At 45.2% G+C, this 25971-nt stretch overlaps 1 protein-coding gene across 4 annotated transcripts in view; it reads right to left on the bottom strand.

The window, feature by feature from the left end:
• Positions 1-25971, bottom strand: part of MICU1 (mitochondrial calcium uptake 1) — a 163962-nt gene that overhangs the window by 58677 nt on the left and 79314 nt on the right. For all 4 annotated transcript variants that reach the window (XM_077350442.1, XM_077350444.1, XM_077350445.1 and 1 more), the window contains 2 exons: positions 12811-12893; positions 6168-6365 (listed from right to left, as the gene is read on the bottom strand). In XM_077350442.1, the coding sequence (XP_077206557.1) occupies positions 6168-6365; positions 12811-12893 (281 nt within the window). The remainder of the gene's footprint in view (positions 1-6167; positions 6366-12810; positions 12894-25971) is intronic.

The following is a 25971-nucleotide window of genomic DNA, read 5'->3' as shown; positions in this document are numbered from 1 at the left end:
GCTGCATGAGGAGGTGGTGAGCTCCCCCTCACTGTCAGTCTTTAAGCAGTGGCTGGACAGATACTGATCTGGATGCTTCAGGCTGATCCTGCATTGAGTAGGGGGCTGGATGAGATGGCCTCTATGATCCCTTGAAACTCTATGATTCTTAGAGCTTGGCTCAGATTATTGTCATCCATCTCATTTAGACTAATGTGTTGATGGTGCCACTGGCCTAAGGCAGAAAAAACAAAGGCTCAGAGTCTCTAGGCTGCACAACCACCTGCCATCCTTCCATATCTTTCAACCCAAACTACTAGATAACTACAGGTGCCCAGAGATACACAAAATCCATATCCCAAGCGGAAACAGCTCTTCAGAGACTGAGGCAAAGCTCTTCCCCAGTCCTAGTTTGCTATATTCTTTAAAGTGAGATTTCATGATGAATGTGGGGCTTTGAACATGTGAAGCATGGATTTCAGCTGTGGACACTCAACCCAAATTTTGGAACTTTCAAAACTTGCTAAACTTCAGCCAGGAGTGTTGGGTGCCTCCTACGCCTCAGAGGCAGAAACAAAGACAGTCGTCATGGGGATATTTTCCGTTTTCAAAAGACATATTTGTTCATTATCTTGTGCTTTTGGCGTCTTCAGCGGGTAGAGTGCTGCCTCAGGAATTCACTGTGTTCCATGAGGATTGTGTGTGGTCTTTCTGGTTCACTTCCACTGCAATGTTTGCATTATACTGAAACCCTCCTTCCCTTGAAATATTGGCTGGTCCCATAGAGTTCTGATTCAAAACCATCTGAAGGAATGGAGCCTATTTGTGCCTATAGTTCACCTTTCAAAGTATGGGTTTCCATAACATCCCCATAGAAGCTTGTAAAGACTTATGAGATGAGGAGACTGTGAAGCTCCAAGAGAGGGAACACGCATTGCAATGGGAAAGTGAAATGTTTGTGATGGTCAGCACCTGTGGCAAGTCTTCCTGTCAGACATCTCAGCATCACTTGGAATGTGATGTGCAGAATGGATAAGAGGAGCCAATACTTTTCACTACTCGAAAAAGTCCCAAAGTGGCTTGCAAATACCCTTCCCTACCTCTTCCCATGATGAAGGTGGGTGGGGCTGAGAGATCTCTGAGAGAAGTGCTCTGCAAGAACAGCTCTGAGAGAACCGTGACTGGCCCAAGGTCACCTAGCTGGCTGCATGTGGAGGAGGAGTGGTAAATCAAACACAGTTCTCCAGATGAGAGTACGCTGCTCTTAACCACTATCCCAAGCTGTACCCACTTCAAATTGTAGCTTGTGAGATGTAGCTTCACCTATTTAAAAATTCCTAGCAAGTAACCAGTGAATTAAGTAATCATATACTTCGTTTTAGCACCTAAGCACTCTGCTACCTCGGTCTACCAAGCCACAATTCCTATTCTTGTAAAGGCTCAGAACTGATCTCAGCACCTTTCTACCATCCATCTACTCACAAGCAGCACCCCAATGTACAACTGTGTTCAGGAGAACAAAAGGACACTATGCCATCTTTCATGCTACAGTACTGTCTAGTTTTGACCATACTTCTGCGATCCTACAATTTAGGGATTCCTGCACATTCACCTGCAATGCGCTCCTGAATCTGCTTCGTGACTACTGTTCTCTAGAGTGGTATTATAACTATTCCCACATTATAGAGTCACAAGTTCACATTAGAGATTTGGAACGCTTCCTACGGTGCACTTTAATGGGGATCTTCTAATTTCCCCTGTGTTCCTACTCAGTGGGCATGGCAAACTTCCCATTCCCCAGGCGTAATAGACAATGACTGCATGTGCCAAGAGCATTGTACAATAACCTTCCGCGGTCTTTAGGCACATCGCTGGTAGCCTATAGAATCATAGAATAATAGAGTTGGAAGGGACCTCATGGGTCATCTAGTCCAACCCCCTGCACTATGCAGGACACTCACATCCCAATCACTCATCTGTAACCTGCCACCCCTTTGCCTTCACAGAATCAGCCTCTCCGTCAGATGGCTATCTAGCCTCTGTTTAAAAATTTCCAAAGATGGAGAACCCACCACCTCCCGAGGAACCCTGTTCCACTGAGAAACCGCTCTAACTGTCAGGAACTTCTTCCGGATGTTTAGACGGAATTTCTTTTGAATTAATTCCATCCCATTGTTTCTGGTCTGTCCCTCTGGGGCAAGAGAGAACAACTCTGTTCCATCCTCTATATGACAGACTTTTAAATACTTGAAGATGGATTATCAGATCCCCTCTCAGTTGTCTCCTCTCCAGGCTAAACAGATCAAGCTCCCCCAGCCTTTCTTCATACGTCTTGGTCTCCAAAGCCCTCACCATCTTTGTTGCCCTCCTCTGGACATGTTCCAGTTTGTCAACATCTCTCTTCAATTGGGGTGCCCAAAACTGAACACAGTACTCCAAGTGAGGCTGTACCAGAGCAGAGCAAAGCGGCACCATCACTTCCCATGATCTGGACATGATAGATCATGGGATAAATCCCATTTGCCTTTTTACACACCTATATACACACCTAGTCCCTCAAGTCCCTCAAGCCAACCCACTTCAGGTCTTGGGTAGTTCATTTATTCTGTCCCAGAGAAGGCTTTCCTCAAAAAGCAGTTGTGGGTAGAGAGAAATTACTTCTGATAAACCCTAGGGCCCATCGTTTCCACATTTTCTCCTGCTGCTGTAGACATTAAAAAAAAAGCAGTAACTAGGTTAAAAATATACCTCCCAGTGATAACAAGATTCTCATGGATGTCTGGTGTTTGAGAGATATTTCTGACATAGCACTGACCTTGCAAATATACTGCAGCCTGGAACAGAATGATAGAATTAATAACCATCTCTAGCAGTTTCCAACACCTTAATGAGCAATTAAAAAGGTTATGTAAAGAAGCATTGAACCTTTAGCTTTCAAGTCATGTGTGAAAGGAACTTAGCTTGCAAGAAGTAGTTCTGCAGGCTCCCCCCCCCCCACACACACGCACACCTGCAAGCTTTTTCTCTGCTAGTCCCAGAGATGGGTATGGGAAGATCAACTTGGAACAGCAAGAGCAAGGGAAGAAGGAATAGGAAGGAAGCTACATGAGTATGAACAGTGCTTTTAAAATTCCAGTGGTGTAAAATTAACAGCTGGACGTCTTCAGATGCTGAATCAGCAGTGTGTGTGAGCACAGTTCTTTTACATAAAGGAATGGGATTCTGGCATCCTGACTTTACTTTAGGATAGGCCACCTAAGCATGAAAAACAATTAGCATTGAGTCAATCAAAATGAATCAAATGCTTCATTTCTTTTGAAATGAACAGTGAGTGGGAGTTGAAAAAATGGTAAGAACCCCCCCCCCCCATTACCCTCCCCTGGAAAGACACCAATTTGATTTCATGTCTGAAAAGGGTCTTCTGCCAGAGCTCTTAAATCCCTGGGAAGGAAATGAAATTGGATTGGTAGATTCTACCTGCTCTCCTCCCATTCTCAGGTTTGGTCTGTTTGCAAGATGTCAACTCTTCTCGGCAGGAAGCAAAAACTGAGCGCAAGGCTCCAATGAAAAACTTAAAAAAAAAAAAAAGTAATAGCATTCACGAATGTATGGAAATGCAGTTTTCCCTGGCAAATATGATTCACGGCCACATAATCTCTCCGATGGCTCTTCATACAGAGTTTAAAGTAGAGTTAATATATACTCGATTACATTTCTCAGAAGAAGGAGATCAATTTCAGATGATTGTTAGGAATGACAACCCATTTTAATTAACAAAAATACCACTAAATTACCACTCCGCATATATGGCCGGAAATCTGATTAGCATATTCATCTTCGGCCCTGAGAGACTTATGATTGCATTAAGCGACTATTGATTTAGAAGTAAACCATAGGAGGCAAATATATGCCTGTGAAAACCTACTCAACCCTCACCAGCTTCACATGCTCCCTTTGTGCTTAAAAACCTTGCCAAAGAAATCTATGGATCCCCTATTGGTGCTTCTGAGACTTCAGGATGCAGAATTAGTTTGCAGATACTTCTGAGGCTTGGGATCTGGAGGAGCAATAGGAAGCAAGCCGATGCTGTCCAAGGCCTCACCGGCACTGCTGGACCCCAAAGCCCCAAGCCTAAGGTGCAAACTGCTTCTCCTGTTTCTTAACTCTGCCTTCCCTGCCCATTCTCTCAACAGGCACCCGAATGCTTGTGTTTGTCAGCAAGAAACCTACAACAGCGGAAGTGGGGTTGAGGGGCACAAATGAGGAAAAATGCAGGCAAACCTTTCCCCCATGAATCTGCCTGCTAAGAACCTCCTAGCCCTGCGTTAGCCGGGCTAAGCAGAATCTCCATCTTCAAGTTCAATATTTCCCTCTGAAGACAGGCTGCTGGGAACAACGGGAGGGAGAACAGCATCGCCTTTATGCTTTGCTTTAGCGGCTGGGGAAAAAAATACTGCTAGAAGCAGACATATTTTTGATTTGTTCCCACAATCTTTCTCCCTCTCTTTTAGAAGTACTATACACATGGGTGAATAACAGGCAGAAAATATACTTAAAGGTAACTGAATTCTTATACTGATGAAGGTATTTCAAGGAAATGTGCTACCAACAGTTCAACCGATATCAAATTTATTATCTCCTACAGCCGCTAGTATCCTTAGCCTGCACTGTTCTGTTCTCTTGTAAGTCACAGTGCCACCAGCCCTGCTTTTTTGGCGGTCAAGTCGCAGCTGACGTATGGCAACCCTCTAGGGCAGGGGTAGTCAAACTGCGGCCCTCCAGATGTCCATGGACTACAATTCCCAGGAGCCCCCTGCCAGCATTCGCTGGCAGGGGCTCCTGGGAATTGTAGTCCATGGACATCTGGAGGGCCGCAGTTTGACTACCCCTGCTCTAGGGTTTTCAAGGCAAGAGGCATTCAGCCATGGCTTTGTCCTCCTCTGCAGAGTGATCCTGGTCTTCCTCGGTCGTCTCCCATCCAAGCACTAGCCAGGGCTGACCCTGCTTAGCTTCCAAGTCCTGATGAGGTCCGTCTTGCCTGAACTATCCAAGACAGGGCTAAAAATAGTCTCCCTTCCCCAGCCTTCTAAGATGCGCTCTTAGGATCCCTCCAGTAAGCTGCCTAATTGCATCCAAAACGTGCTCCCAAAATGCTGTTCCTGGGGGTTGTTTTTGCCTGCCGCAGGAGAGGGCAGGAAAGAAATTCACGCTCCGCTGGCGGAAATCTTTCATCCGCAGGAATGCCCTGGTGCATCCAAGCCGGAATCTGTTCTTTTGCCATGCAAATGATCAAAGCCGGGCGACATCATCCAAATGAGGCTTCGCTAATCTAATCCCACGGCATTAGTACATCACAGCCTTACTGGAAATCAATGCATCTTAGAACCAAATAACACTTTTCCTGTCAGTGGAGGCTAAACTATTGAGTGACTGCAATGACAGAACATTATACCTCAGGGAGCGTTTATTTACTTCATTTTTACCTGTCTCCCAAGAAGGAGACCTGAAATTGCTTTCATTTTTCTCTTCCCCTTTATCCTCGCATCCACTCTATGAGGCGGGGGAGCCTATGGAGCATGTGATTGGCCCAGTGTGACCCAGGACACTTCCATGGCAGAGTGGGGATTTGATCCTGGGATTCCCAGATCCTAGTCCGACACGCTAACCCCTACACTGAGGGCTGCAGTTTGAGAGAAACTACCCTAAAACATCTCCAGGTTCTGTATCTAAAATGTTTCCACCCCACCTTTCTTGGAAAGCTCAAGGTGACTTATAAGTCAGCTATTACGAGACATTATAAAAACCAGTCTATAGAGAGGCGCTGGCTTTGATTCATTCTGCTGTATGAGCATTGCCCTTAAACGAAAGCACGGCAGTTTTAAAGTAACTTTTCAAGAGCCAATTAACTACGTGTCACACCTTAAAAGGGCCATCTGGATTCCAATTAGGCGGGTGCTACGAAATGAAAGGCCATCGTTCCTCCTTTTGGCTCCTTCATTCAATATCACATATATACTGATATAATTTGTAGACGGGTTTATTAATTAGCGATGGCCCTAACATTCTCTTCCATTTCAAAGGCTAAATCTCTTCTTTCCCCAAACCAAGAGCCAGCTGAATGGGAGCAAAGTCTAGCACAAGAGTTCAGTGGCTCATCCCCCAATCATCACAGTGTGTCGGGCACTAACCTCAAGCTTCAAGATGTCATGCTGAAGCTTGCGCTGGAACTCCAAGAAGTGAGAGATGGTCAGCTTCCCCTTCAAATCAGCTCCAAAGAAGTAGGTGGTCAGGGCAGAGTTGAAGCCGGTCTTCAGGGTGTTCCCTGTAGTCGAGCGGTCCCTGTGACGCATGCCCATGCTCGTTTGAGAGCGAATGATGCTCTGAACCTGAGAGATGGCAGAAGTCAAGAAAACCAATTACAGAAATTCAAGCAGCGTGGTGGATTCATAAATTGGCAGCTTTGCTGTATGAATGGCATTACTGAAGGCAACATTCTTCAGGCTTCGAGAAACCCCAGAAGTGGCACAATCGTGCACAATATGGTTGGGAAGCATAGTTGTATACATGCCCACCCAGGGCTTCTTCCCTCCCCACCCCCTCCAGGCCCATCATTGGCCATTTTGAGAGGGAGGGGGGGGGAGGTTTGACATGATCATATATGGCCAATATTACCTGTTAAATGTTTAACACATTTAAAATACATATATAAAAAGTTAAATAACTCCCACCCACTCAGCAAACCCTTCCAGGGCCATCAAGAAACCCCCGAGTTTCACAAAACCCTGGCTGAGAAAGCCTGCTCTATGCAATTGACTAGAACAGGATTAGCTTGCAAAGGGTTGGTCAAGTAAGGCTGAGAAAAATAATGATGGCTGATAACACCTGTACGCATCTCACCTCCTCCTCCCCCTGTAAAAATGTTCTGGCTACAAGCCTGGTAGCCACTATGCTATAGGCCCCACTCAGCTTTCCAAAGGGGTGGCTCCATTAGCTTCAAGCAAGACAGTTCAAGAGTCTTATTGGCATCGTGTCTTAAAAGCCTTTGCCTTTGAAGAGTAGGAGCTAACATTTATGCCATGATGACTCTGCTTCAAACCTGGCATAAAGTGCAGACCCCACTATTCAACGATGTGCAAATAACCGGGTAGGGTAAAGCAGATCAAGGAAGGGGCTCATGTCTCCCAAGGCACAACGTTGTGCCTTCCTTGAAGATCCCTGCCTCTGAAGTTCAGAACTATCGGTCTGTTGTAGTGAAATCAAAGCCACATTACAGGACGATAAAAACGACACGCAAGAAATTATTATTAAGCAAGTACCGTGACGCGCACTATTATCAAACAAGCAGACACACAGGGAAACCAAATCTCTGTGGCGGAATTCCACAGTTCCTGTAGAAACCTTCCTAAATTATTCCAACCCTGAGATTAAAGTCTGTGGCCACAGAATAGACTCTTGCAGACATTAATAGTGATCCTTATGTTCCAATATGCTAAAAGGTCAAAACCAAATCCCGGCAGCTGGCAAACTGCAATGAATCCTGATAGCAGTCACCACTGATATGATTAGGAATGCAATCTGCCCCAACCCGGCCACAGTGTATTTGCAAACGTAAATGTGAATATATGCGGATCAAAATGATCTAGCGCCTAGCAGCCAGGCAATGCAAATACGGGGGGAGGGGGCGAGTGGTAGGGTGGAGAGGCTGAAAAACAAAAGTCATCAACAGAAAGCCAAGACATGACATAGCCTCATGTCTTGGCAGCATTCCTACGCTTATTCTGGAATTCAGCTGGGGACTGCTTCAGAAAACTGAGTCATTTTTATTTTGCTGGATTTAAATGCTACCTACCCTGAGTGGTCACAAAAGAAAACCTCGAATCTTAGCATAAGAAAATATCCAAGGAGTGTAGTCTGTTCCTAGGAAGGAAAGGATAACTTTGCATATTGGTCACGGGCCTATCCATTCTGAATATTCAAATAAATATTCATTAAGTAGGCATACGGAATGCGGCATTTTCCGTAGGAGATAGCAGAGCAGATAGAATCCCGAAGGGCACATTTTTGATAGCCGATGTCACTGAATCGTTCTAGCAGGAGAAGTGGGTGAGGGACACACGAACACAAGCACAATTTTCTCTGCTGGAAAAAAGGTTCCAGATTTTGGGTTTTTAAAAAGTTTTCTTTAAGGGAACTGCCAAAATTCCCCATGACTGGAATTTTAAAAAATTATCATCTAAATCCTTTTTAACAAAAACATGTTCCCAGCTGAGGTTTAGTTAATTTTGATGCTCCTTGATACCTTTTCACTTGCTGGACTTTACTGTTTTTGGATTATCTTATGCCAATGATGTTAATGACATGTTAATGACATGTAATTGCTGTTTGGATTTCTTAATGGGCTGTAAGTCATTGCCCAGCCATTCTCTGGAGACACAGCTAAGAAGCCTTCAAAACAAGCAAACAAAGAGATGGATCTAGACAACATTTTCCATTAACAGGAAGGGGTGGGGTAATTCCCACCAGTTCCCTCTTCCAGCTGCAGACCCCCAATGTGCATCCATTCCCCCAGGAGCAGCATTTTGGGAAGAACAGTGGGCTACAGCTGAAGGGGGGAAGACAATAACATTCATTAATTTTTTTTCAAAATTTTCAATAGAGAAATAAAATTATTAAGGGAGATGGAGTTTTAAGAGAGAAGACAGCAACACCATAGGAGGTCCCAAATCCGGCCCATCCTCCAACAACTGCTCTGGCTACCCGGCGAATTCCAGATCAGGCTTAAGGTTTTGGTAATTACCTTCAAGGCCATATGTGGTCTGAGCCCAGTGTTCTTGAAGGACTGCCTCTCAGTCTACACTCCTCAAAGAGCTCTGCACTCCGCCACCTCCAACCTAGTGATCCTAAGGAAGTCCACTTGACCTCAACCAGAGCCAGAGCCTTCTCCTAAGCATGGGGCTCACAGCAGGTGTTGGGTGGGATTTGTACACTAGCCTTTTTCCTCTGACATTGACATTATTTGTTTCTGGATAATACCAGCTTCCATCCAGTATCTCCCACCAATATCCTCCATTTTCTCCCCGAATGCTTATGATAGGTACAGTAGTATTTAGTTTCCAAAACAACTCCATTGTTCATACTTTCAGATGTGAACTGCCACAACTGAAATAGTGGAGTGGTTGGTGGGGGCTTCTTCCTCCATTACCCAATCTCTGTGCTTCCCTGCCATTTTATTCACCTGCCCCACTCTACAGAGCAACTGCTCTGATTATGAACAGGCCTCTTGCCAGTAGAAAAGGAGGGCGTTATTTTTGTCACACACACCCTTTGTCCTCCATGTTTCTGGTTCCACCTCAGGATTTGGGGGTGGGGGACAACAGAAAATGAAACAGAAAACAGGGAAAGTTGACGTCTACTTGTGTTGCTCTGCTCACGCAATGTAGAACCCAAGGAAAGCTCTTTTTAAGAATGCTGCTTGCCGTCACTTGCCCCACTCCACCACCAACAGCAAAGGTGAAAGTTGCACCTGTTGAGATGATGACAGCTGTTGCATAAGAAACAGACACAACGTGAGATGGTCTTCAAAAGGCTGAATGGTGCTGGAGTCCTCACTGGCAGACTGCTGCCCTTTTTTTTGGTCTTGCTTGCATGCCGCACATCTGACGGTGTGGTGCCTGCCAAACATTCTCTTGGCCTCCTCTTCTCTGTCATTAGGACTTTGCCTTGGGTTTTTCTTGTCTCCTTCATGGTACCAATGGAGCTGATCCACATGGTTCTTGGCATATCGTTTTTGCTTCTGGAGCAGAACGAATATCCTCAGCTCCACAAAAACAGCGTGCAACTGCAGCCACTGGTCAGACCAGCTTCTGGAAAGAGCAGCTGAATCCTGGCCGTGCCACGGCACCTAGGTGCAAGGAACCAGGGGCTTGCCTTGCCAGGATGCTTCAGCCTGGTTCTAAAACCTGGCCCCTGAGCCAAGGTGAATCTGATACCCCCAGCTCCCGTAGGTATATTATGCACACAAGCACTGGTGAATGGCACACCTTATCACTCACCTCATCAGTGTCGCCAAACAGAAGGAAGGAGTGCAGCCCCACTTAGCTCAGTCCCTTCCCTAGTCTCTTATCTAGGTTGGAGCCTCCAGGTAACCAGGTAATGCCACAGGTGCCCACAGACAAATAAGAGGAAGAACTGTGTGGTTCCATCAATGTTCATGGTGATTCCACAATGACAATGTAGTAGTGATTCTTTTGTAACCACTGATACACAGCATTAAGCAAAAAGTCTGGAAGCACTAGTGGTTTCACTATTACCATAATACGGTCTTTGAAAACAATGGGTTGGAACCCACAGATCTGGTCCTGCTCATCAGTTTCTGACACTTTGCTGAGTTGCAAGGAATTTTCCCCGGCCACACGGGGATGTTCCAAGGGAGTGCCTCTTGCCTCAGGGATAGGCCACGGAAAGGTTGGACAGACCTGCAGGATTCTGGTTCCTCCAAGGGAGTGAGTCCTGAAACATCTAAAGGCCTGCACTTGCCAAACGGAACACAGGCATGTGCAGTAAGAGCCTGGACGAATCCTGCTTTTGCAGTGTGCAAGAGATACTGTGGGTGGGGTGAGCAGCACAGTTTCTCTGACACGGGCCTTAAGCCAGACCTGCACAACAGGTTCTCTGCACACCAGTCACAATCAGTACTTAGCAGGAGATATGAACTTTCATGCCTATGCCACTGGAAACAGATGTGTAAGGCATATTTATTAAAGCAATATACTTTAGAATGCCACTCCCCAGGCACCCTCGGTCTAATTTCAGGGCCAACGACAGGCCACCGAGTACAACATGCTTTGCAATTGTTTAAAGGTACTGAGTCAAGCCTAGGGAGCTCCAATTTGGCACACATAAACCTGCTCTTGAATTCATTTCCAGTGTGTTGTGTTTTCAAAAAGGAGGTGCTGATTGGATCCCCAACCTGGCTGAGCGACACGCAAGGGAACATGACGCTGCTTTGTGCCAGTGCAACTTAGTGGTAATTGAAATAACTGGTAAACAACTTGTTTATTTCTTCATCTCCAAATGTATTCCTTTGGTTTCTGCTTGGCAGGCATCCAGCTTAATTGTTCTTTTCCCCCTGAAAATATTTTCACCTTTCCTCCCCATCCGCCCCCTCTGTTGTTCCGACTCTTGAACAGTTCTCTCAATTTACCACTAACGGTATTTTGTAAAGTTTCAAACGACTAAAGAGCCTTTCTGACACAAGAATAGCAAGCTGAGCAAAACCCAAATACGCTGAATTTAAAGCAAAATAAATTAATTGCATGAACACATATAAGAAGCTGGCTTTGGGGTTTTCCAGGGGCTATGTGTGGCATCATGAGAAAGTGGGGTTTTGCCCCCTCACTACTTGATTAGCTATTTCCCTAAAATCAACCTTTCTTGGTCCAAGTTTTCTTAATCTGAGATATTACCAAATATGGCAGAAATGAAGTGCTTTTTGGCAAGGAAACCAATAACTTCAAAAATGCACCCAGTTCAGATTTCATGTTAAAAATACACACATACACAGTTTTCCTCAGAGACCAGTGCTTTTCCGGATTTTGTCAATCCTTGCTTGACATTCTCATTGTTTTTTCTCTATAATACTTGCAGGCATCCTATCTTAGGATTCAGGTAACCATTTTTTTCTACCAAGAGATGGTTTTGCCTCTACCTAGAGATCACAGAAAACCTATTCTCGTGAACCAGTACTTTGCCTTCACTTGGATTTTGCCCCAGTTTTGTCTTGGCCCCCCAAAGCACACTTGGTGGGAAAAAATGGCTCTGAGTTAGAGAACGGAGAGAATGCCTCTAGTTACTTTGCGCAAAGAGAAGTGTGACAAATCAACGGCAAGTCTTCTGTTAAGAGGCATGCTCCCAGTAAGTGATACATTAATTAATTAATTAATTAATTCTATTTATTTCCCATCACTCTCAGCGGGTTACATGATAAAACCCCCATACAATAAAACTCCCATTAAAACCAACTAAAACAGTAAATAGTAGTGTGGCAGTAAGAATAACCCCACCCTGGAGGGCGCCACAGACAAGATGTGCTGCCACCATTGATAATAGATCAACATGGTGACATCCAATGTTCTACAGCACTGGCCTTAACCAGAAGCCTGGCGGAAGACCTCTGTCTTGCAGGCCCTGAGGGATGCCAGAAGCTCCTGCAAGGCCCACTACTCTTCCAGAAGCTCATTCCACCAGGTAGGGGCCAGGACTGAAAAGGCCCTGGCCCTGGTTGAAGCCAGGCGAGCTTCTCTGGGGCCAGGAATGACCAGCAAGTTGGTACCTGCAGAGCCCTGAGGGGGCATAGGGCGACAGATGGTCCCTCAGATACGTAGGTCCCAGACTGAGTAGAGCCTTAAAAGTCAAAACCAAAACTTTGAACCTGATCCAGGCCACAACTGGTAACCAGTGCAGCTGCCTCAGCACTGGCTGGATATAGGTCCTCCAAGGTGTTCCTGTGAGGACCCCAGCAGCTGCATTTTGCACCAGCTGCAATTTCCAGGTCAGAGACAAGGGCAGGCCTGCTTAGAGCGAGTTACAGAAGTCTCATCTGGAGGTGACTGTCACATGGATCACCATGGCTAGGTGACCAGAGAGAAAATATGGTGCTAGTAGCTGTGCCTGACAAAATGGAAAAACACCTGGCGGGCTACTTTCTTGACGTGCCTCCATGCATTTGACTGTCATTTCAAGACCTCTTATAGAGACAGATGCCAGCAGTTAGGACTTCGAAGAGGACTTAATATATAATTTTTACAAGCTAAAGCACCAAGAAAAATGTACCTGTTCAAACTCTTCCATGTCCACTTCTCCATCACCATTCAGATCAAACATCTTGAAGGCAATTTCAAAGTTCCTCTGCGGAGCTAGGGGGGAAGCAGAGACACAACCATCAAGGAACAGAACAGCAGGAGTTCAATGCTAGGCCAGTCTCACTGTTAAGTTATTCTGTCAAACAGAGGGAAAGAAGCAGCTTTTCTCTTCCTTCTGGTTAACAGGTTAAAAACATCTGCTGCATATTTTGATTTTGTTAGCATACTGGTACTAGTCTTTCACCTCTCTGGCCTGGCAACCAGGCAATCTTAGGATCTCCTGGCTATATTTCTCACACGTGCAATACGATAAATAGTCTTTCCAATGTTTTTTATACAAATGTACTCCCCCCCTTCCCCCACAACCTACAGGCCTCCCTTGCTGCTGCTATTAATGTTATTTTTGAAAAATTGTACTCGTACATCCACGCACAGTAGAAATAACTGAGGTGACACTGAGAAGGTGTATCGTCTGCTAAAATAAATGTATCGAACCAATAAGTGGATGAAAATGAATCAGTACAAACAAGCAGGCGGCGGAAACTGGCGGGGAACAAGATGGTTGGAAACAAGAAGGCAACGTGGTTGTCCAGGCCACATGCGGGAATGCTGGCAACCTCTCAGGACAGGAACAAGCTTTTGCACCAGGAAATGTTGGGAGTAAGTACGAGTGACATCAGTACAGAAAAAAATCAACAAGTCCACTTTTAGCACTACAGGAGAAAAAAACAAACATGTAAAGCCAACATCCTGAAGGCATCTGCCTCAGGTACCGGGTAATTGCTATGGTTCTATAAAGCAAGGGTAGTCAACCTGTGGTCCTCCAGATGTTCATGGACTACAATTCCCACGAGCCCCTGCCAGCAAACGCGGGCAGGGGCTCATGGGAATGGTAGTCCATGAACATCTGGAGGACCACAGGTTGACTACCCCTGCTATAAAGGCCAAAATGTCTGAACATCTGTTTTGTTACTCGTATCTTTAGTGCAGACGGCATGGTTGGGGAGGCAAAGAGCCAAGGGAACCCAGACTCAGGTAGCCACTTGCCCTGGTCTACATTCACCCACTCCACAAATGCTGCATCCCCTCCTCTCTCTAGGCTGGCCCAGGCCACCTGCAGTCTTCTCTTCCACGCGCAGCCCTCCCCCGGTAAATATTTGCTAGGCCATGTTCACCATTGGCGAACAAAGGGGAGATTGCTTTTGACAATGCAGAGGTGGCAATGCAAAGGAAGAAGGCCTGTTGCTCATCCCCCTTTTCCAAAGCCTGTTGCTTTCTGCACACAATGGACTTCTAGTTAATATATGCTGGAGGAATGTAGGCATTGGAAAGGCTGTCCTTATGCTCCCAAGCTCTTATAAGTAATGGAGTGGTAGAAAGTACTGTGTTAAATATTATTCACATCACAATTCATAAAGCTCTTTTCTAACACACCTCTTCCTAAAACGTTCATACCATGTACATTTTATTACTTAGATTATTGATTCTTAGATTACTTTATTAGGAAGCTTACTTAGATGAGTTACTTAACTATGATTTCCTAGCAAATAACTTCCCTTGATTTTTTTCTCAACTCCACAACTGTTGAAAATTTGCCCAGAGGCAATAGATGGTAAATGAGGAGACACAAAATCCATTAAAATAAGCTAAAATAATGAAGGTCTTCTTTGATTCTCTTTTTGTTTCTCTTTTAAGGAGCAGTAGGGTATTGTTTCCGCATGGAATTTGGGGGTGGTGGTGATTAAAATGGGAGACACACTAGAACAACTTCACTTAGCCATCCATAAAATGGTTGTGGCTCTCCTTTAATTATATTGTTATGTTTCTAGGATAAACATTTTTATAGCCCTACCATTTGTCCTGTATTGGCAGGGAAACTCCTGCCCCACTGGTCTCCGAACACCTGCTCAATGGAGCACTAAGGTAGGGCCATCACTGCACCAAGCAACTCACTATGAATTTCTCCATTCTCTGGTCTTTCCTAGAGAATCACTCCACGCAGTGACATCATTTCTGGCTCTTTACCCAGAGACAGCACTGCACACCACTGCCCTTTTTTATGCACTGCCCCCCCCCCCAAATCTCCCGGATTGCTACACATACCCCAGGCAGATGTTTATCCAAGCTTTTAGTGACAGGTTTATATTACTAGGTTTTTAATTATCTGCTCTGTTTTATGGCTAGCTTTAAGGCTGCTTGTGTATTTTAATGGCTTGCATATTATGTGGTGATTTCTAACTGTAAGCTGCCTGGAGCAAGGCTCTGAAGAGGTAACCCAGAAATATTCTAAACAGATAAAGAATAATGAAATAAACTTAGTTACTGTGCAAGATAGTGTCAGTGTACTATTCTTTGAACAGTCATTGTTTTCCCTTCTGGTTCTGGAAACTGCTGCTGGATAGGGCTGCCAGTTCTGGGTTGGCAAACACCAGGAGATGTTGAGGGTGCAGCTGGGAGTCAGCAGGATTTTGGGCTGGAGAGGGACTTCAGTGGAGTATGATGCTATGGAGTTCACCCTCCAAAGCAGTCATTTTCACCAGGGGAACTGATCACTGCTGCCTGAAGATGAGCTGTAAAACAGGAGATTCCCAGGTCCCACCTGGGGACTTGCATTCATAGGATGGCATTCAGAAAGTTCTCAGGGACCTGCAGTCCACACTCCTGTGCAGGATTTCAATTCCCAGGATTCCCTGGAACTATCAAACCAGTACTTCTGGACAATGAGAAGAAAGTGATTCACTAATTTACCTGAAACCCTTAAATACCAGCACGCACAATACCTTGCTGTTTTCCATTAATGAGGGAATCCAGAAGAAACTCCAGCCTTCACTAAACCTAGATGCCTGACTTTGACAGGGAGAGCGATGCAAAATTCCACAGTCATGACTTGCGGCAACCCTGTATGGACAAGCCTTCTCTTCAGGCTTTGAGAAACCATGGAAGTGCTGCCAGCAGGCTACACCTTCCTGCCATGCCCCTGGAAATCATGTCACCAAAAGTGACATCACCCAGACACTCCCACTGAATGCGACATCACGCTCGGCCACCCCAATGCCAGAAATGCACAGGACAATACCCTTCCCCAAACAGATTATGCACAAAAAGGTTTGGTGCAAATTTAAGATGATCCCTTATTTTCCTTTACAGAACTCCCCACCCCTCTTTCTCTCTGTGTGTAAGTAACCTAATTTTTGATTCAGGTCAATAGGCTACCCATGCTCACAACATTATTTTATCCCTACAATTTAAATAGAGTATCTGATAGGCAACTGCTTTCAGCTCCAGCAGTTCTGCAGCAGATGGGTAACTGGAAAAGCAACTTGCCCAAGGCTACCAAATGACACCAGGATAAGGCTTTCATGCAGTCCTCCCAGATACAATCCAGAGCTTTGTCTCCATTGGACCACAGTTCACTGATGTGTCCAGAAAGGTACTCACTGATTAGCAGAAAACATAATCCAGATGGACCACGCTTATTCTCCACATTGTGGCATGTTCTATGGAATACATGAGCAGTGTGCATTCTTTCAAACAACAGCAGCAAACCCAAGATTCTGCACTATATTCTATAGCAGGAGTGGCCAAACTGTGGCTCTCCAGATGTCCATGGGCTACAATTACCTTAGGCCCTGCCAGCTGAGCTCATGGTAATTGTGGTCTACGGACATCTGGAGACTGACAGTTTGGCCACCCCCATTCAATACCCTCTATAAACAACTTAGTTTTGTGTACACTAGTAGTTTGCAAGTTGATGTCTATTTCTGGCACCTACTGGGAATACCAAAGTGCTATGAGGGGCAAAGAACCCTACCTTTCTCTGGCTACTGGGATGCCTGCTCAGTAGTCAAGCTGATTTTCATCTTACTGGTGGGAAACAGCCTCAGAGAGCATGATCAGCTTTACAGCAGACATGAGGCTCAATGCGTAGACAAAATGTGAACTGAGATCCACTGTGACTTACGCCAACCATCCATCCATTCATCCATCCATCCGTTAGTCAACAGTAACGCTTTACTGCAAAGCCAATAGGAAAGCATCTTCAAGCTCAGGGCTGTCTGATTTAATTGACAGGCACAGGAGAAGTATTATTGCACTTCCAAATAATGGTAACCAGGGACCTTACAATCAAGCAGAGGCACAGTGTTTGAATATTTAACATCTGGAGTCAAAGCAAACCGCATATTTGCAAGATTTTTCTATTTGGTAGAATATTGATTCACAGGTTAATAGGACTCTCTGCAGAAGGAAAATGACTGACTCGCGATCAAAACTTCTAAGGAGGCATGAATATATATTGCAAAGAAATAGGATGTTCGAGCCAAGTCATCTCTAAAAAGGATTTAGTCCACAGCAGGGCTGATATACCACACTCATATTTTATATATATCGGAGGCATAGATTGCTTTCCTATCACAGCTCTACATTAAGCCATGAAAGTTGTCCCTTCAACAGGATTAGTTGAACATCTCTGTGGTAAAGCTATGCTAATTCTCAAAAGGCTGCAGTCATTTTCCAGCAAAAAATGCATAACACTGAAGATTTATCCCTCTCTTCTACCTTTGCGTAACAAGAAGATTAAATGCGGACATTTCTTGCCAAGAATCTCTACAAGGTCACATTTAAAAGAAACCTAAGCTCCAGCTTACCAATAGTGTGTGTATTTGTCACTTTTCTTCCTGAACTGGCCCAAAGCAGCTTACGAGGATGATAAAACAATATAAAAAAGAAGAAAAACACACAATGATCATCCAAGGCCGGAAGGAGACTCAGAGTCTGAACAATCAGGCTGCCTTACACTGAATCAGCCCCTTGGTCTATCAAGGACCAGTACTGTCTGCTCAGACTGGCAGTGGCTCTCCAGGGTCTCAGGCAGAGGACTTTCACATCCTCTACTGCAGGGGTAGTCCAACCTGTGGTCCTCCAGATGTTCATGGACTACAATTCCCAGGAGCCCCTTCCAGCAAATGCTGACAGGGGCTCCCAGGAATTGTAGTCCATGAACATCTGGAGGACCACAGGTTGACTACCCCTGCTCTATCACCTATCCTTGGAACTGGAGGTGCTGGGGATTGCACCCGGGATCTTCTGCATACAAGGGGTCTTTCGCTGAGCCATAGTACCACGCTAGTTCTTCAAAATTTGACCACAGCTGATTTTATTTTAAAGGGAGGGGGAAAACTGTACAACGCCTACAAAATGAGACGGGCATTTTCCAGAACACTTAGACAGGGGCTTGACTTTATGCCAATTTACAGATGGCTTCATGCATGACATTTTCCACAGAGAGGCTGGGAAGGTGCTAAATGCATCAGGAGGAAAAATGTGAAAATACAAACAAAATGCTCATCAGCCTATGCAGCTTGCAACAAAGAGGGATAAACAACATTGCAGAGGAGCAAAGGCACAATTTGCATGTTGTTATTAGAGACTGGATGGGAATCATCTGTAGTTGAACCATGCTATAAATATATAAGATTTCACTATTAGTGGTCTATGTTCAGTGGTTACTTCCCCAACCAATGGTGCATCTATATCAGGGTGGATGAAGATGGGGATGGATAGTATATCTACATTCCTCAGTCAATAGGGGCTGACCATACACCAGAGGCAATGGGGTAAACAGTCCAAAGAGAATTGTAAAGCAGCAGCATTCAAAAGGGGTGGTGGTGGTTAAAATGCCACTCTAAGAAAGGTTGCATGGTTCAAACCAAGTACAGCAACCAGATGGTAAAAAGAGGCACAGATAAGGAAGCGCTCTTGTTTAAGAGAACAGTGCTAATATTCTTGAACCAAAAAACTGTACTTTCAGCACCCCAGTGAACATGGCACCCATGGCCCACGTTACTGCAGTCATGTGATGTCATCAAATGCCAATAGTGCAAGGCAGATCCAAGAACAGCCACTCCTGGGCCTTATTGCTGTCATCACTGACCTAGCACTCAGCTTTCTATTAACGTATTAGATTCTTATCTTTACATGCATAATTGCATAAATGTAATTGGAATGTAATAGAATAAAACAACATTGGTCCTCTTAAACTCCTTCAGAAAGACAATGAAGAGGCTGCAAATAAGCCTCACAGGGGTTGGCTAGTTTTGGGGAATGGGGAGGGCCTACCCATCAGAAGGTAGTGCGGGCATGAGCCATCATATGCCTGCTTGGGCCCAGGTCTTTCCCCGCCTGGCTTTGCGAGCCAACATGGCGGCTGGGCAAGAGGACACTGGGATACTGGCTGCACAGGCAAGACACTAGTGGAGTCTCCTGTGCTCGTATTACATTCCTCCTCCATGCCAAAAGGAGGAAGCATTGGGGGTGGGAGGTAGCAGTGGCCACTGAGGCAAGGGCATGGCAGTCCAGGCATGATTTCCATGGGCTCTGGAATTTGCACACAGACATTACATTGCCAGTAACTAGAGTGCCAGTTTAGGATCTGAGAGAGCCAGGTCCAAGCCCTCATTCTGCCATGAAGCTTAGCAGGTGACTGTGGGCCAGTCTTCCACTCTCAACTTAAGCCATGACACCAAGCTGCTTTGAGGATAAAAGGGAAGGGAGTGGAATGTTGTATACAGCCCTGAGCTCTGTGGAAGAAGGGAGAGGCAGTGGGGAACTGAAGAAATACATCCCAGCTTTGATTTTCAAGTAGTGCACTGCAGCATCCAGTACAATCCCCTCCCCCACTTACTTAAACACAGCAATAATAAAAAGTAAATCTCACCCCTGTTAACTGTGGCTGGTTTTGCTGTGCCTTACTTTTCACTGCTTTTTTTTTGGGGGGGGGGTAACTTTTTTTTGTCTTGTGCACCAATGCACCACACTAAATAAAACAGGTCACAAGTTTCCACTGACAAAGTGGTAATTCGACATACCATTAATACCTGCAAGCAGAACCTGCGTCAGCATTCCACTTGTTTTAACATTTGAGTGCACCAAACAACGTATATATAGGCATGCTGTAATTGTAACAAAATGAACAAAGCAAACAGAAAATTGTTCCTTTGCAGCTCAGCCTTATAACTCAATGAGATGTAAAGATTCCATTAAAAGCATTTTAAATAATATTGGACTTCCAGCCCCCACATTCAGAAGATGAAATGCAATATTTCAGCCTGTGTGAATGGAATGGTTCATATGCAAAATGCTTCTTGGAAAGGGTGAGAGCAATAGACAGACCTTTATTATGATCATAGACCAGCATACAATGATGTGATACATCTGTTAAAACCAGGATTTAAGGTATTGCAAAATCAAGTATTATTATGCTAAATAACACATGCAATAGGAATGTATACAGACAATAAATGACTCTAAGGCAACACAGCTCTCAAGTTCATTTGGCACAGACCATCCTATTGCAAACTTTCATCACTGCTGCAAAGAACCTGGCAACACTATCAGTTGTGTCATTATTTTTATCTATAAGCAGCAAGGAAGTGTAAAATTGTCCTGAACGCCCTTAGTAAGTGCTGAGCACCGATAGACATTTAACTGGACAGAGCTGCGTTGATAGTCAGGGATTCATTTCAGGAGCAGAACAGTTTCTGATCAGTTATATATATTTTATTTTACATATACTATCTAAAATGTGGTTTAAACAAGGTAGAGCGCAAATGCTTAGTCTTCTCTCAAGTCCTAAACCAATGCTTGATCTGTACTAGTCCATACCACAAGGGGGAACACAAGACTGAATGCTCCCAACACATAAGAAAAGGAGAAGCCAGGGAGATGCACCCCAGCCTAGCTTTCTTCCTGAAACATTATCCTTCTTCACATAAGATTATTTTTCCTTGGGGAGGGAGGATGCCATCATTTGAATACCACCCACAATCTGAAGTGGAACAGCCCACTCACTTCAGCCAGCGCTAGGCCACAGACTACTACCAAAACTCCCCAAAGAATGCGATTTATAATCACACTAGAGGCAAAGCCCATTGTATGTGGGAATACAATGGGCGCTAGCCTTTTCCTGGAGGGGAATGCTTTACTAAGAGAATTGCTTACCCTGGGATGGTTGAGTAAGCGAATTGATCGGCTAGGCAGACGAAACCTCCAGCGACTCATCAGCTAAGGCAGTGGTCCCCAACCTTTATTAGGCTGGGGACCGGCAGGGCATCGGGCCACGCCCACGCTTCTGGCCGCGCTTGCGGGCTGCGGCCGGAAGCCACGCCCGCGGATCGGGCCGCGCCCGGAAGCCACGCCCACGGGTCGGGCCGCGCCCGGAAGCCAAACCCGCGGGTCGGGCCGCGGCCGGAAGTCACCCCCGCGGATCGGGCCGCGCGGACGCGGCGAGAGGCGCTTCGCGGCGTCAGGCTGCCGGACAGGGAGCCCCCGGCAGCCGCGCTCCACGCGACTGCCGGGGGCTCCCTCAGGCGGTGGCCTGACACGGCGAGAGGCGCTTTGCGCCTCTCGCCGCGTCAGGCTGAGAGCAACTGCGAGCCGCGCTGTGCGCGGCTCGCAATTCCTGGGGCTTGGAATCGGAGGGACCAATTGGCAGGCGCTTTGCGCCTGCCAATTGGTCCCTCCGATTGTCTGTCATGAGGAAGGGTCCAATCTGGACCCTTCCTCATCCCGGACTCATCCCGCCCCAGGACCCCTTACTGTTTTATTTAGTCCGTGGCGCCCGCGGCGCCACGGGCGGTTTACAGATGTGTGAATGTGTGGGGTTAAGCATGTAAAATCTCTGCACATTCTAATGTAGCAGGTACATGTCAAAAGTCAAGCTTATAAACTTAAGAGAATCTCTGTATCTATTTCTCAAGTATGCCCCCACCCCCTATCCACGGATATCTAAATCTGTGGATTGGGGTCATAGATTAAACCAGATTTTTCCGCAAACTTGGGTGACCCCTCAAATTTGCAGAATTAAAAAAAATAATTACACTGGAAGTAATTCAGCCCAAAGTAAAAAAGCGTTCTCTGTACATGTGCAGGGAACACCTTTTCCTACCTTGAGTTGGAGGTTGGTTGCTCTGGCAGGTTCCAGTAACTGCGCTGGGCCAGGCATCAACTGTGGCAGAGCCCAGGACCTGCAGCACCTGCCGTGGCAGGCTAGGCCTAGCAGTGGTTGCAGGACTCCCCAGGAGTTGTGGCTGGTCCAGCAGGGAAGTAAGGGGGAGACAGAATTCCTCCCCCACCCCACATGAGTTCTATGAGTCCACACTTTAAAAAATTATGTTTGTAGAAACAGAAAGACAAGCAAGTTCTGTTTGCATCCCACTATTAAAATCTTCAAGGGACTTCTTGATAATGACAGTGTGAAATGGTACTGAAGATACCCTTGAAAATTTTTCAGTGACCACCAGCCACTTAGGGGGTTGCTGTCTCCTGGAGGTCATGAAGATAACACGGGTCATTTTCATTCGAGCTAACATTGAGCAGAGGGGGTGAATTCTAGCTACATTCTTAAGTAGTATTTCTACTCCTGGGTGGAGGGGGAGAAGTTTCTGAACATAAGATTTACCAGGTTAAATTAATTAAATTAATTAACCTGGTTAAGTACAGTTAAAACTTTATCTTGTCCAGCTGCAGAACAGAGATAAGAGTCAATGTCCTAGATGACAGCACAAGCATTATCTTTTAGCAACCCGACTTCAGTTATTGGCTGACCTTCAGGGGTCTATTAAATCAAATAAAAAATCACAAAGAAGGCTCCCATAGCAAACACCAGGCCCAGGCTGATAGGGAGCGCTTGCCAAAAGCGACAATCCTTTGCCTAGCTAGAAGACTAAAAACTCTCAGGGCTACTTGGTAAAAAATCACAGTCTTCACCTGGAGATGACCAAACGCTCATTAATTTATCTTCATATTAAAACGGGGCTAAGGGAAGCTACTACGAAATATGCATCTCTAGAGGAAAAAGCAACTGCTTTTCTCTATGCAGTCAAAATGACTTGTTCATTCACCTTTAGTTGCTTTTGATACCTTAACCCAGTGGTTCACAACCTTCCTAATGCCGCAACCCTTTAATACAGTTCCTCATGTTGTGGTGACCCCCCACCGATAAACTTATGCAAGTGTTCTTTCACAGAAATTAAACCAAAACTGACCAATGGCGTGAACATCCATTGTTCAGGATTATATATAAATTGTTTTTCCCCTGAGGTTTCTCAGTTCAGTTCTTGTCCTACCATGCTGATCTTGCTCTTTTCCACTGCTCCACACAGATGAACGCTCTCTCGATCTAACCCGCAAGGCTGTTGTGTGGATGACATACCCCCCCCCGGCCAAGCTGCTTGCCTTGCTGTGACCCCTGTGAAAGGGTCGTTCGACCCCCAAATGGGTCCTGACACCGAGGTTGAGAACCGCTGCCCTAACCACATGATTTAAAAAGTCAAATAATAAACAGAAAAAAAAACATCAAACATGTTGGCTACACAGGGGAAAATAGCATCCAAAGCCCAGGAAACGTTTTAGGTTCACTTAGAAGTACTGTTGGTGCTGGTAAAATAACAGGACATAACTGAGCATAGAGAAGCAGATATGGACACATGGTGAAACAAAGAGGGAAGAATGGCATTTAAAGGGATGACTGCAGAGAGAAGTAAGATCTACGCAGTACAGAATTTACTTATTTGGCCCCTACATACACAGCTGTTCCCCACTGCAATGGCTACGGCACTACATTCCCGCAGAAATTTGCTAACATAGCAGAGTAAGATCCTGTTATGATCCAACTGGGAAGGGCAGGCTATAAAAATAAAATAATTATAATTATTATATTGCCGGATCTCCGTGGGCATACCAATATTTATACCTGTGCGGAACCACAGTTCCAACCCTTACTTAGGGCTGCTGGTCAAAATAAACCATTTAGCAGCATGGAAGGGACCTAAGCGAGGCAGTCGCTCGAGTGTGGTTGGTACCTTCCGGATAAATATGCCTAGGAGTGGGCTCCAAATGCAGGGAGGGGGGAGAACTATCGTACTCACTGCCCATCCAAATGCTGACTTAAAGGAGGTATAAAAGAAAATGTATAAAAGGATGTTTAAGGATGTATAAAAGAAAATGCATCTCTTTGCCTTTCACCTTGGGCCTCATCGCCAGGGAAATTCACGCTGATCAAAATTCACATTGGGGAGCAACTAAAGCAATGAAATGGGCATGCCATCTTCCGAACCGTTTTGCGAGAGCAGCCTTTAACAGAAGTCCTGACGATTTGATAATGTTGCTTTATTACATTTGGTGGGGGGTGCGTGTGTTGTTTTCCCATTTGAGCACACCTCTGACGAGGAAAAACCGGGCGCGTGCGAAAGGAGAAAGTCTCTCATAAATAAAATATGACGACAGGCCTCATTTTCTAGGCAGCGTGCAAACAGTTCCATGCCTGTAAAATGCAAATGGGTTTTGCTTAAGCTTTGGACAGCTGAGGAGCGCTGCTGTTCACAGCCGGAAGAAGAACTGGAACCGATTTCCTCAGGTTTATTGGCCTTCTTCCTCATCCCCCCACTCCCCTTTTAGAGAGCGAACAGGGCCATTTTCAGAAGAAACACCACAAGGGGGCCACAGGGGATGGGCTGATGCGCTGAAGCACGAGGGAGGGCTCTGGCAAAGCAACCTCGGCAGATAGCATCAAATATCTCAATTTTTTGGCATTTAAATTATCCTCGCTTGTAATTAGGTTTCCAAGACAAGCAGAGCTGGCTGTGTGGTGTAAAAACCCGTAACTTAAGAGGATTAAAAACTGAACATAAATATAGCAGCAGAAGGCTCAATTTGCTATACTCGAGGTTTTCATATTGCTGTGGTGCTAGCTGTGGCCTTCTCCATCTGCAGAGGTTTCCATTGGTCAGGTAATAAAAGTTGAACATACAGCCATCTTCTGAGTATATTGGTTCGCAAACTAATTTGGGCTCCTTAAAAAAAAACAAAACTAAGCATTCCACAATTACAAATAAGCAGCTCATTAAGACTCCATAGCTTAATACTGTATTAATTAACATTCTATTTATTTTGTTCCTGCAGGTTTATTTTACTACAAGCGGTAACTAATTATTTTATTACAAGCAGTGGCTAATTGGGCTTTTTTAGTTCAGAACAAATGAACAAGACCAAAGGAAAACAGCTCAATTTACAACATCATGCTAAGCCAGCAGTCTTCCACCTTTCCAGAAATGGGACCTTCTGTTAACCCCAAGCTGGTAGAATGGGACCGAATGAGCTGCATACATATGACCAAAAGCTGACACCCTCCCCAAATCATATAACTGGAGAAGGGGGTCCAAAGATACACTTCATCAACATCACCCGGGCAGACTACGCAGGCAGCTGGGTACAGGATATACAAAGCCAAGCACCAGATGTAGGCAGTGGTGATGAACAAGCCAAGGAGGTATTGTTTCCACCACTGAATAATCTTGCCTTGTTCTCCTGTGTTTGTGTGTGTGTGCGCGCAATGAGGGGCAGGAGGCATGACTTTCTACATATGCACATTAGCAGTCTGCACTGTCAAAAAACAAAAACAAGCAAAACCAATAAGGAGGCTTTATGGGCTCTCGTGACTCAGCAGGTGAGGCTTCAAAACTCACCTGAGCATCCTATAATCTATAGGTTGAAGATGGCTACCTTCACGGACCTGACACATTCAGCTGAGCCTCCAGCAAATATCCCTGATCTCAGTTGTATGGGAAGTTACACGATTCTTTCCTAGCAGGTAGTTTTCCCAAACAGAAAGTTAAATGTATTCTCATTTCCAACTCTCCTCCTTGGAAGCTACCATCATTCATCTTTTGCTTCAGAAATGTAAGCGACAAAGCTCACTGCAGAAACGTTACATCCAAATGGCCATCTGTGGATGCCTTAATTTGCCTCCCAGATAAATTCCAAGCCATGATCTGTTTATTTCCTGTTTATGTTATTCAGGTTATGCTGGCATTACTGAATTCACGATATCCAGGAGAGCAGAGGAGCCTACCACGTGGATTCTGGTGCATGTAAAAGAAATCTTGGGAGGGGAGAAATACAGTGACTCTTCCGAAGTCATGAGACAGCTGTGTATCAAGTTACATCTGTTTGTTCTAATTGAATCTTGTGATCTAGTTCTTGCTTATTTACTTGGGTAAACAAGTTTTCCATTCCTCACTTTATTCACGCGGAGAATTGCATCCTCAGCACAGACAAAATGGCCACCGGAGTTTGC

Source organism: Paroedura picta, chromosome 8 (assembly GCF_049243985.1).
Source record: "Paroedura picta isolate Pp20150507F chromosome 8, Ppicta_v3.0, whole genome shotgun sequence".
Lineage (NCBI taxonomy): Eukaryota > Metazoa > Chordata > Lepidosauria > Squamata > Gekkonidae > Paroedura > Paroedura picta.
The sequence above is the reverse complement of the archived record's forward strand: the minus strand, read 5'-3'. Positions and strand labels throughout refer to the sequence as shown.